Source organism: Hyla sarda, chromosome 3 (genome assembly GCF_029499605.1).
Source record: "Hyla sarda isolate aHylSar1 chromosome 3, aHylSar1.hap1, whole genome shotgun sequence".
Lineage (NCBI taxonomy): Eukaryota > Metazoa > Chordata > Amphibia > Anura > Hylidae > Hyla > Hyla sarda.
The window spans coordinates 366,684,156-366,696,530 of NC_079191.1; the positions used below are offsets into that span (position 1 = coordinate 366,684,156).

General features: G+C 43.3%; 1 protein-coding gene across 1 annotated transcript in view; it reads left to right on the forward strand.

Annotated features, from left to right (window-relative positions):
• EFEMP1 (EGF containing fibulin extracellular matrix protein 1) overlaps positions 1-12,375 on the forward strand; it is a 92,888-nt gene that overhangs the window by 64,641 nt on the left and 15,872 nt on the right. The window contains exon 6 of the mRNA XM_056567718.1: positions 11,338-11,457. Coding sequence (XP_056423693.1) covers positions 11,338-11,457 — 120 coding nt within the window. The remainder of the gene's footprint in view (positions 1-11,337; positions 11,458-12,375) is intronic.

Below are 12,375 nucleotides of genomic sequence, written 5' to 3' on the forward strand. Positions count from 1 at the left end.
TTATTTTTATGTCCCAAATTAACAAAATTTTGTCAATCACCTGTGGGGTGTTAAGGCTCACTTTACCCTTTGTTATGTTCCTTGAGGGCGTAGTTTCCCAAATAGTGTGCTATGTGGGGTGTTTTTTCTTTTTCTGGTACCATGGGGGCTTCCTAAATGTGACATGCCCCCAAAAATCAATTTCAGCAAAAGTCGCTCTCCAAAAGCTCATTGTCGCTCTTTCCTTTCTAAGCCCTGTAGTTCGCCCGCAGATCACTTTACATCCACGTATGAGGTATTTCCTTACTCGGGAAAAATTGGGTTACACATTTTGGTGGGCTTTTTCTCCTTTTACCCCTTGTAAAAATATTTAAAAAATGAAACACCTAAAGGGTTAACAAACATTCTGAATGTCATTTTAAAAACTTTGAGGGTGCCGTTTTCATAATGGGGTCCATTATGGGGGATTTCTAACATAAAGACCCTCAAATTCACTTATAAAATAAACTGGTCCCTGAAAGATTTGATTTTGAAATTTTTGTGGAAAATTGCTGCCCTCTGATGTCTTCAGAAAGTAAAAACATGTCAACTTTATGATGCAGACATAAAGTAGACATATTGTATATCTGAATTAATATGCAATTTATTTGGCATGTCCATTATTCTTATAAGCAGAGAGTTTCAAAGTTAGAAAAATGCTAAATGTTCTAATTTTTCCCGAAATTTTGGAAATGGTGCAAATATCAACGAAAATTTTCCACTAAAATAAAGTAGAATATGTCACAAAAAAACTCTCGGAATCAAAAATACTAGTAAAAGCAACTCCGAGTTATTATTGATTAAAGTGACAGTGGTCAGATTTAAGAACACAGGGCATACAGGTACGCCCTGGCTCCCTGGGACTTAACCCCTTAAGGACACGGGTTTTTCTGTTTTTGCACTTTTGTTTTTTCCTCCTTACATTTTAAAAATCATAACCCTTTCAATTTTGCACCTAAAAAACCATATGATGGCTTATTTTTTGCGCCACCAATTCGACTTTGCAGTGACATCAGTCATTTTACCCAAAAATCTACGGCGAAACGGAAAAGAAATCATTGTGCAACAAAATTGAAGAAAAAACGCCATTTTGTAATTTTTGGGGGCTTCCGTTTCTACGCAGTAAATTTTTCGGTAAAAATTACACCTTATCTTTATTCTGTAGGTCCATACAATTAAAATGATACCCTACTTGTATAGGTTTGATTTTTTCGTACTTCTGTAAAAAATCATAACTACATGCAGAAAAATTTATATGTTTAAAATTGTCATTTTCTGACCCCTATAACTTTTTTATTTTACTGCATATGGGGAGGTATGAGGGCTAATTTTATTGCGCCGTGATCTGAAGTTTTTAGCAGTACCATTTTTGTATTGATCGGACTTTTTGAACGCTTTTTATTAATTTTTTCATAATATAAAAAGTGACCAAAAATACGTTATTTTGGGCTTTGAAATTTTTTTGTGCATACATCATTGACCGTGCGGTTTAATTAATGATATATTTTTATAGTTCAGACATTTACGCACGCGGCGATACCACATATGTTTATTTTTATTTGCATTGATCAGCCTGCATTTCAGGCTTGGAGCAATCAATCGCCGAAGGGACATGCCGGAGGAAGGTAAGAGGACCTCCGCTCGTGTCCCAGCTGATCGGGACACTGAATTTTCACTGCAGTGGTCCCGATCAGCCCCACTGAGCAGCCGGGCAGCTTTCACTTTCGTTTTAGACGCAGCGTTCAACTTTGAACGCCACGTCTAAAGGGTTAAGAGCGCGCCGTGATCGCTGCCACGCGCTAATAGCCCTGGGTCCCGGCTTCAGTTACATGCCGGGACCGACCCGATATGACACGGGGTCCTTGGTCGTTAAGGGGTTAAGGACCCAGGGCGTACCTCTACACCTGTGGGAATTCCGGTCCCTGCCGTTCGCCGGGCAGGGACAGGACCAGGGTGCCTGCTGAAGTCATTCAGCAAGCACCCCGTGCAAAGCCCTGGTGGGGGTCCTGAAACCCCCCCATGTTGGCGATCGCAGCAAATAGCCAGTCAATTCAATTTTATATGAAAAAGTGTGCCTCCAGTTGTTGCATAACTGCAACAACCAGCATGCACCGACAGCCAAAGGGCATGCTGAGAGATGTAGTAGTGTGCCTCCAGCTGTTGCATAACTACAGCTCCCAGCATGCCCTTCGGCTGTCAATGCATGCTGAGAGTTTTGTTACCTAACTCAGTATTTTGCAACCAGTGTGCCTCCAGCTGTTGCAAACTACAGCTCCCAGCATGCACTGACAGACTGTACATGCTGGGAGTTGTAGTTTTCAGCAGCTGGAGGCACACTGGTTGCGAAACAGTGAGTTAAAGGGGTATTCCAGGAAAAACATTTTTTTTTATATCAACTGATTAAACAAATTTGAAAATCACTTCTATTAAAAAATCTTAATCCTTCCAATAATTATCAGCTTCTGAAGTTGAGTTGTTCTTTTCTGTCTGGCAACAGTGCTCTCGGCTTACATCTCTGCTTGTCTCTGGCACTGCACAGAGTAGAAGAGGTTTGCTATGGGGATTTGCTTCTACTCTGGGCAGTTCCCGAGACTTAGACAGAAAAGAACAGCACTTAGACAGAAAAGAACAACTCAACTTCAGCAGCTCATAAATACTGAAAGGATTAAGATTTTTTTAATAGATGTAATTTACAAATCTTTTTAACTTTCTGGAGCCAGTTGAGATAAAAAAAAAAAGTTTTTTCCTGAATAACCCCTTTAACCCCTTAATGGCCATGGACGTGTATACACGTCCAGGCAGGATGCACGTTCTTGCACCAGGAGGTGTATACTCATCCATGGTTCGCGTGGGTGCTGCCCAGTGCACCCACGAGATCGCGGCAGGGACTCGGCTGTAACACACAGCCGGGACCCTGCCGCACTGCCGGGACCGAAGTAAACTTCTGTCCCAGCAGTTTAACCCTTACAGCCGCGCAGGGGCGGACACAGACAGCAAAGGGCCCCTGTGCAAAGAATGTACCTGGGCCCCCCCCCCCCCCAGCACTGTGCCCCCTCATGTACATAGACCCCACTGGGGGGGCCTCCACTTACCCCGCATGTGTAGTATCGCCACTTGCCTTGTCCACCACAGGTGGATGGAACGGCTCGTGAGGTGGGCTCCGGGTGGCCCCTGTCCCTCTCAGTGTGCGGCCCAGGCCCCGTGAGTACTCCCCCAGGTCAGCCTGACCCGTATCTAGCTGGGAGGCAGAGGGCAGTGCTCCCCTTTACATTCGCACCCCTGAACTTAGCACGACACCCCTTGGCACCCCCTGGTTCCTTGGCTTCTTATCCTTAGTGATAGAAGTGACTTACAGGCAGGGCCAGACTGGGACCAAAAATAGGCCCAGGCATTTTAAAATAAACAGCCCATTTTGATGGTGGGGGTCTGACTCATGGGACCCCCACCAATCACCTTGGTTCAAGTGGCTCCCCAGATGTTGGAAAGCTGCAACTCCCATCATGTCTGAAGTGACTACAGCTGATGGGACAGTCAGGAGACTACACAATGATATCAGTGACTACAGCTCTGATGGCACAGTTAGGAAAATACACAATGATATCACTGACCTGAGTGACGTCTTCTCTGTTGTCTTTACTTTTCTTCTTCATCTGGTCCAGACACCAGGATTTCTTCCATCTTCTCTGCAGAGTCTGACACCTGGACATCATTGGTTCCTTAATTTGTCAGTAGATCCTCATCCTCTGTATGATGACAATAATCATTATAACCTTGCCAAATACTGTACCCCCTGAATATAATACTGCCAACCACTGTACCCCCTGAATACTGCCAACCACTGTACCCCTGAATATAATACTGCCAACCACTGTACCCCTGAATATAATACTGCCAAATACTGTACCCCTGAATATAATACTGCCAACCACTGTACCAACCACTGACTCACCCCATACACCCCACGCACTCCATCCTCAGTCTCCTCATCACCCCATACACCCCACACAACCCATCCTCAGTCTCCTCATCTCCCCCATACACCCCACACACCCCATCCTCAGTCTCATCACCCCATACACCCCACACACTCCATCCTCGGTCTCCTCATCACCCCATGCACTCCATCCTCAGTCTCCTCATCACCCCCATATACCCCATCCTCAGTCTCATCACCCCATACACCCCACACAACCCATCCTCGGTCTCCTCATCACCCCATACACCCCACGCACCCCATCCTCAGTCTCATCACCCCCATACACCCCAAGCACCCCATCTTCAGTCTCATCACCCCATACACCCCACACAACCCATCCTCGATCTCCTCATCGCCCCATACACCCCATCCTCAGTCTTCTCATCACCCCATACACCCAATCCTCAGTCTTCTCATCACCCCATACACCCCACGCACCCCATCTTCAGTCTCATCACCCCATACACCCCACACAACCCATCCTCGGTCTCCTAATCACCCCATACACCCCATCCTCAGTCTTCTCATCACCCCATACACCCCACACACCCCATCTTCAGTCTCCTCATCACCCCATACACCCCATCCTCAGTCTCCTCATCACCCCATACACCGCACGCACCCCATCCTCAGTCTCCTCATCACCCCATCCTCAGTCTCCTCATCACCCCATACACCCCATGCATTCCATCCTCAGTCTCCTCATCACCCCATGCACTCCATCCTCAGTCTCCTCATCACCCCATACACCCCATGCACCCCATCCTCAGTCTCCTCATCACCCCATACACCCCACGCACTCCATCCTCAGTCTCCTCATCACCCCATACACCCCACGCACTCCATCCTCAGTCTCCTCATCACCCCATGCACTCCATCCTCAGTCTCCTCATCACCCCCATACACTCCATCCTCAGTCTCCTCATCACCCCATACACCCCATGCACTCGATCCTCAGTCTTCTCATCACCCCATGCACTCCATCCTCAGTCTCCTTATTACCACATACACCCCATGCACTCCATCCTCAGTCTCCTCATCACCCCATATACCTTAAGCACCTCATCATTATTACACAGCTGACACCCCCCAGTCCTTCTCATCAACATTAAACCCCCTAATCACTACACCCCTGACCCCCCTTCTGGTCCTCCTTATCAACACTACGCTCTCCCAGACCCCCAATCCTTCTTATCATTACACCACCAACCTCTTCAACACCCCTCCTGTCCTCTTCATCATCATTACAATCCCCTCCCCCCCGACCTTCGCTCTCCTCACCTTATCTGCTCAGCGATGCGGCCGTGTGAGGCAGGAGGGTTTGCTGCTCCTGTCGCTTCTGCCGGGGTCAGAGGCCATGACATGTGATGTCAGGGGCTTGGAACAGACGTGCGTGCCTGCGCGGGGCACGTCTGATCCCATCAGCCCCTGGCCTGTCCGTCTCGCCCGGCCGGTTTAAAGGTAAATTACTGCTGTCAGCGGCAGGTCCGGGACCTGTTGCTGCAGCATAGAGTATGAAGTACTGGCAGGGGGCCAGGCTAGGTGGGCCCCCTAACACGCTGGGCCCCTGTGCAGCTGAACCGGCTGAACAAGTGATATGTCCGCCCCTGCAGCCGCGGTCGGAAGTGACTGCTGGCTGTAAGTGTTATGAAAGATGGAGGGAGCTCCCTCTGTCTTCCCTGCAGCACCCCTCAGCGCGATCGTGGGGTGCTGTGTGTGATCCCCGGCGGGCGGGGACCTGCCGCACTGCCGGGACCGAAGAAAACTTTGGTCAACGGCAGCCGTGGTCGGAAGTGACTGCGAGCTGTAAGTAGTTTTGACAGAGGGAGGGGGCTCCCTCTGTCTCTCTCCTGTAGCACCCCACAAAGATCACGGGGTGCTGCTGGTTACCTGGGCAGCTGGGGGTCTTTACAAGGACCCCCCAGGTCTGCCCTGGTTATTGCCTGTCAGGACGTGCCAGAGGCAGCATATATCTGCAATGCTTTGGAATACTAAGTATTTCAAAGCATTTAAAAAAAAGAGAAAAAAATATAAAATAAATAAAAGTGTATAAAAACAATAAGTATAAAAAAAGTGTTAAAAAAAGTGTTAAATAAATATAATGAAAAATAAAAATGTATAATGTGTAGGATCACACGGCACACTTCCGCAGCATATTACATGCTGTGGATGCCTGCCAACAGTCACAATGGCCCTCATTTACTTAGAAAATCGGGTTGTAAGTCTATCTTGCTTTCTTACCCGACTGCTTTTTGCCCCTGGTATTTATTATTATGTCGCATCCTGTTTGTCGCACGTGGGTTTTGTTGGTTTTGGTTTCCAACTCCTCTGAGTTGTCGGGAAAAAATCCACAACAATTCAACAAATTCGGGTTGGAAACCTTTATAAATACGTGGGAAAGCTCAGAAATGTTCACAAAGGGTTACGACCCTTTTTCGGGTTTGGGAGAATCCACATCGGGTCCATCGGGAAAAAATGTTGCATCGTGTCGCAGACTGGCGCACAATGTCTGCGACATGTCGCAGACAAAGATGCGCCAAAAAAAAAACGACAAAACAAGTCGGGTTTAGAATAGTAAATGAGGGCCAATATTTAGCTCCCTGCTGCAGCTTGGTAGCTTTGTGAGTCCACTTATAGCGGCGGATTTCCCGCCGGCAGTCATGAGCGGACACACTGAGCTACCCAGCCACAGCAATGATCTTGCCCTTGTGACTGCCGGGGGCATCCGTGGTGTGAAATATGAAACATGGGCCGAGCAGCTTAATGAAATATAGGGTGCATTTCTTGCAATATCAGAAGTGATGTACAAAAAATCTGCATACACAAATGTGAGTCAGCTCACCTCCCCCAGAGATTCTGCACGGATCCGCTTGGACCAGGTGCACAGCGTAATGAAGAAAGATGAAGATGATCCAGCAGAATCTTGCAAATTCAGTTTATTGATATAAAATCAATGCATCAACAACGGTGGGCAATACTGTATTGCCCACCGTTGTTGATGCATTGATTTTATATCAATAAACTGAATTTGCAAGATTCTGCTGGATCATCTTCATCTTTCTACAAAAAATATGCCCGACAAATAATGCATTTGTGAAAAAATGAAAATTTCAAATTTTTAACACTTAACACTGACTGTAATAATTCCTGCCAAAACACTATGGAGTTAAAATACTCACTCTTCCCCCTAGCGAATACCTTGAAGGGTCTAGTTTTTAAAATGGGGTCATTTGGGGCGGTGTTCCTATGTTCTACCACCTTCAAATTTCTGCAAACCTTGCATAGCACATAAAAAAATTATGTACTTTTAAAATTTTCTACATTTCTAGTTAAATTGTTAGGCTTCTAATTAATTTAAAATGTTAATTAAAAAGAAAAAAAATGCTGTCAAAATAAAGAAGACATCTGAAAGTATAAGTTTCATAAACTATTTGGTCAGTAAGTATAAATATATGCAACCTATTAGTGTTAAAATAGCAAAAAATCGTAATTTTTTTTTATTTCATGATTTTTTGCATTGAAAAAAAAAAAACTACAAATGATATGGGCTTACTTTTACATGAAGGGCAACTTGTGACAAAAAAACATTATCGTGATTGGCAAAATGTTACCAGAGTTATTCTCTAATAAAGACAGACATCCCCGATTTGAAAAAACAGGCCTGGTCTTTCAGGGGCGAACAGGTTTACTTGAGTTGGTCCTTAAGGGGTTAAGGACACAGGGTTTTTCAGTTTTTTGCATTTTCATTTTTTCCTCATCACCTTCTAAAAACGCTTTCAATTTTGCACCTAAAATTCCATATTATGGCTTATTTTTTGCACCACCAATTCTACTTTGCAGTAACATTAGCCATGTTACGAAAATATCCACGGCGAAGCGGAAAGAAAATTAATTGTGCGACAAAATTGAATACATTTTTGGGGGGCCTCCGTTTCCATACGGTTGAAATGATACCCTACTTATATAGGTTTGATTTTGTATTACTTCTAAAAAAAATCATAACTACATGCAGGAAAATGTATACGTTTACATTTGTCATCTTCTAACCCTTATAACATGTTTTGTGCCGTGATCTCACGTTTTTATCGGTATTGATTGGACTTTTTGATTGCTTTTTATTCATTTTTTTCATAACATAAAAAGTGACCAAAAATAAGCTTTTTTGGAATTTTTTAGCGCGTACGCCATTGACCGAGCAGTTTAATTAAGAGAATATTTATATAGTTTGGACATTTCCGCATGCGGCAATACCACATATGTTTATTTTTATTTCCACAGGGGGGTGATTCTTATTATTATTAGATAAGGTGTTAAATTATCTTTATTAACTTCTTTTTCAACCTTTTTTTTTGCAGTGTTATAGCCCCCACCCTAGTGGCTATTACACTGCACACACTGATCTGCTACACAGATCATTGCCGTGCATTGACACGGCAAAGATCAGTGTTATCGGCAGTCACTTGATCAAGCCTGGATTTCAGGCTTGGAGCAATTAATCGCCAATCGGACGTGACAGTAAGGGGACCTCAGCTCGCGTTCTAGCTGATCGGGACATCGCGATTTCACCGCAGTGGTCCCGATCAGCCCGACTGAGCTGCCGAGAAGCTTTCACTTCCATTTTAGACGAGGCGATCAACTTTGAACGCCACTTCTAAAGGGTTAATAGCACGCGGCATAACGATCGGTGCCACATGCTATTAGCCCAGGGTCCCAGCTTTCATTAGCCGCCGGGACCTACCCGGTATGACACGGTGTGACCCCGCGTTATATACCAGGAGCGGTATTAAGAGGTTAAGTAACAAACTCTCAGTGTTTTGTAACCAGTATGCCTCCAGCTGTCCCAGCATGCATGGGCAGCCAAAGGGCATGCTGGGAGTTGTTTTCCGACGCAGCTCATACTTCCACTGTAAACCCTCACCTCTGTGAATGTACCCTAAAAACACTACACTACACAAAACAAAAAGTAAAACACTACATATACACACACCCCTACACAGTTATCCCCCCCTAATAAAAAAAAAAAAGTCTCATACAGCACTGTTTCCGAAACGGAGCCTCCAACTGTTGCAAAAAAACAACTCCCAGTATTGCCAGACAGCCATTGACTGTTCAGGCATGCTGGGAGTTTTGCAACAGCTGGAGGCACTCTGTTTGGGAAACACTTCCTTAGGGTAATTTTGGTATCGGAGGCAAGTGTAATTCTTGCATCCGAGTCCGCCCCTATGCAAATCCCTAATTTAGGCCTCAAATGCACATGGCGCTCTCTCACTTCGGAGCCCTGTCGTATTTCAAGGCAACAGTTTATGGCCACATATGGGGTATTTCCGTACTTGGAAGAAATTGCCTAACACATTTTGGGGGTCTTTTTCTCCTTTTACCCCTTATTAAAAGGAAAAGTTGGGGTTTACACCAGGATGTTAGTGTAAAAATTATATTTTGGGCACTAACATGCTGGTGTTGCCCCATACTTTTCATTTTCACAAGAGGTAAAAGGAAAAGAAGGCCCCCCAAATTTGTAATGCAATTTCTCCTGAGTTCGGAAATACCCCATATGTGGATGTAAAATGCTCTGCGGGTGCACAACAGGGCTCAGGAGTGAGAGTGCACCATGTACATTTGAGGCCTAAATTGGTGATTTGCACAGGGGTGGCTGAGTTTACAGCGGTCTGACATAAACGCAAAAAAATAAATAGCCACATGTGACACCATTTTGGAAACGACACCCCCCATGGAATGTGACAAGGGGTATAGTGAGTCTTAATACCCCACAGGTGTTTGACGAATTTCTGTTAAAGTTGGACTTGAAAATGAAAAAAAAATTACCCTACATTTTTTATTTTCACAAGGGAAAATAGGAAAAGAGCCCCCCAAAACTTGTATCCCCATTTCTTTTGAGTATGGAAATACCCCATATGTGGATGTAAAGTGCTCTGCGGGTGAACTACAATGCTCAGAAGAGAAGGCACTCCATTGGGCTTTTGGAGAGAGAATGTGTCTGAAATTGAAGGCCATGAACAAATACTTTGAGGGGTGCAGTTTTTATAATGGGGTCATTTATGGGGTATTTCTAATATGAAGATCCTTCAAATCTACTTCAAAACTGAACTGGTCCCTGAAAAATTCCAATTTTGAAAATGTTGTGAAAAATTGGAAAATTGCTGCTGAACTTTGAAGCCCCCAAAAGTAAAAACATGTCAACTTTATGATGCAAATATAAAGTAGACATATTGTATATGTGAAACAATATATAATTTATTTGGGATGTCCATTTTCCTTATAAGCAGAGAGTTTCAAAGTAAAAAAAAAAATGCAAAACTTTCAAATTTTTCATCAAATTTTGGAATTTTTCACCAAGAAATTATGCAAGTATCGGCAAACATTTACCACTGACATAAAGAATATGTAACGAAAAAAAGTAAAAAGTAAAAGCATTCCAGAGTTATTAATACTTAAAGTGACAGTGGTCAGATTTCCACAAAAAAAAAAACGCTCTGGTCCTTAAGGTGAAAATGGGCTTGGTCCTTAAGGGTTTAAGATCAAAATGGGCTTGGTCCCCAAGGGGTTTAATGGACACTTTTATGAAAAAACTTTTTGTGTATGCAAGGATGTTAAAAACATTATAAGAAGCTGACTAATAGACTGTAATTAGCCATAGTGCAGAGATGTTCCAGATCAGCTGTGAACTCTCCCTTGTAAGCTGTGACATTAGGTCACAGGCACTGAATGCAGAGAGCTCCAGTCCCCCCCCCCCTCCTGTCAACACGGGATGAGACTAGTGATGTGAAAGGGAGTTGGTATTAGTGCTCATTAAATTTATGACTCTTTAGGTAAGGCTCCAGGGAGCCCCGTTCTCAGTCACAGTAGTTTCCATCTAAATGAGCTCCCTACTGCCCTAGCTAATGGGTCATAAATTTAATGAATAATAATACCAGCTACCCTCCCCCCCTTTGACATCACTGGTCTTGTCCTGTGCTAACAATAGGAAAGGGGAGGGGACGATAGCTCGCTGCATTTAAAGCCTATGATATCATAGCTTACAAGGAAGAGAACAGAGGGGGATATGGAAGATCTCTGCACTATGGCTAATAATATTATATTAGTAAGTTTCTTTAATAAACGTTTTGACACTATACACAGAATGTTTCTTTTACTGGACAATACCTTTAATTTCAGGTAGGCTGGGTGTTGCATAATGTGGGCAGCCATATTGCAGCCATGTGAAACCAACCTAACTTTTACAACAGCCTGTTTTTATAAATCACATTTGTTTATTTTACCAGTTGTACTATTGCATTAAATAATACTGAAATATATGCATTTTTTTTCTTTCTCTCACAATGCAGACATCGATGAATGTTCAATATCTTCATTTTGTCACCATCACTGTGTGAACACACTTGGTTCATATTACTGCCAGTGTAACCCCGGTTTTCAGCTTGCTCCTAATAATTACAGCTGTGTAGGTAAGTTAAAATAAACTGTGTGACTTGTTTCTGCAAGTAAAGGGGTACTCCGGTGGAAAACTTTTTTTTTTCTTTTTAATCAACAGGTGCCAGAAAGTTAAACAGATGTGTAAATTAATTCTATTAAAAAACTCTTAATCCTTCCAGTACTTATTAGCTGGTGAATACTACAGAGGAATTTTTTTTCTTTTTGGAACACAGAGCTCTCTGCTGACATCACGAGCACAGTGCTCTCTGCTGACATCTCTGTCCATTTTAAGAACTGCCCAGAGTAGGAGAAAAGCCCCATGGCAAACATATGCTGATCTGGTCAGCTTCTATAATGGACAGATATGTCAGCAGAGAGCACTGTGCTCTTGATTCAGCAGATAGCTCTGTGTTCCAAAAAGAAAATAATTTCCTCCGTAGTATTCAGCAGTTAATAAGTACTGGAAGGATTAAGATTTTTTAATAGAAGTAATTTACAAATCTGTTTAACTTTCTGGCACCAGATTATTTAAAAATAAAAAAAAAGTTTTCCACCGGAGTACCCTTTTAACATAGTAATACAAATGTGGATTTTATGTATTTCTACTACTCTCTATGAAGATCACGGGGTTGAAATATCTCCTTAAAGAATGCTTACCATCTTCTTATCCCATACAAATATAGTTATCTAATATTAGCATCCACTTATAATCAGTATTATATAAAGGGAATCTTTCATCTCTATTTGCTGCTTAGAGCTACAGACACCATTGAATAGATGTTTGGGTATAAAAGCAAAGTTGATGGTGTAATGCCTAACTTATAAAATTGTCTTTTGAATATTTCCCAGCCAGGTGTCAAAAAGGTGGAGTAGAGCTGCTCAAGTGCCACAGCTTGGCACATCTCCTCTCTATTTCTTACCTTTCAGCCCCTTCTTGACTGACATACAGA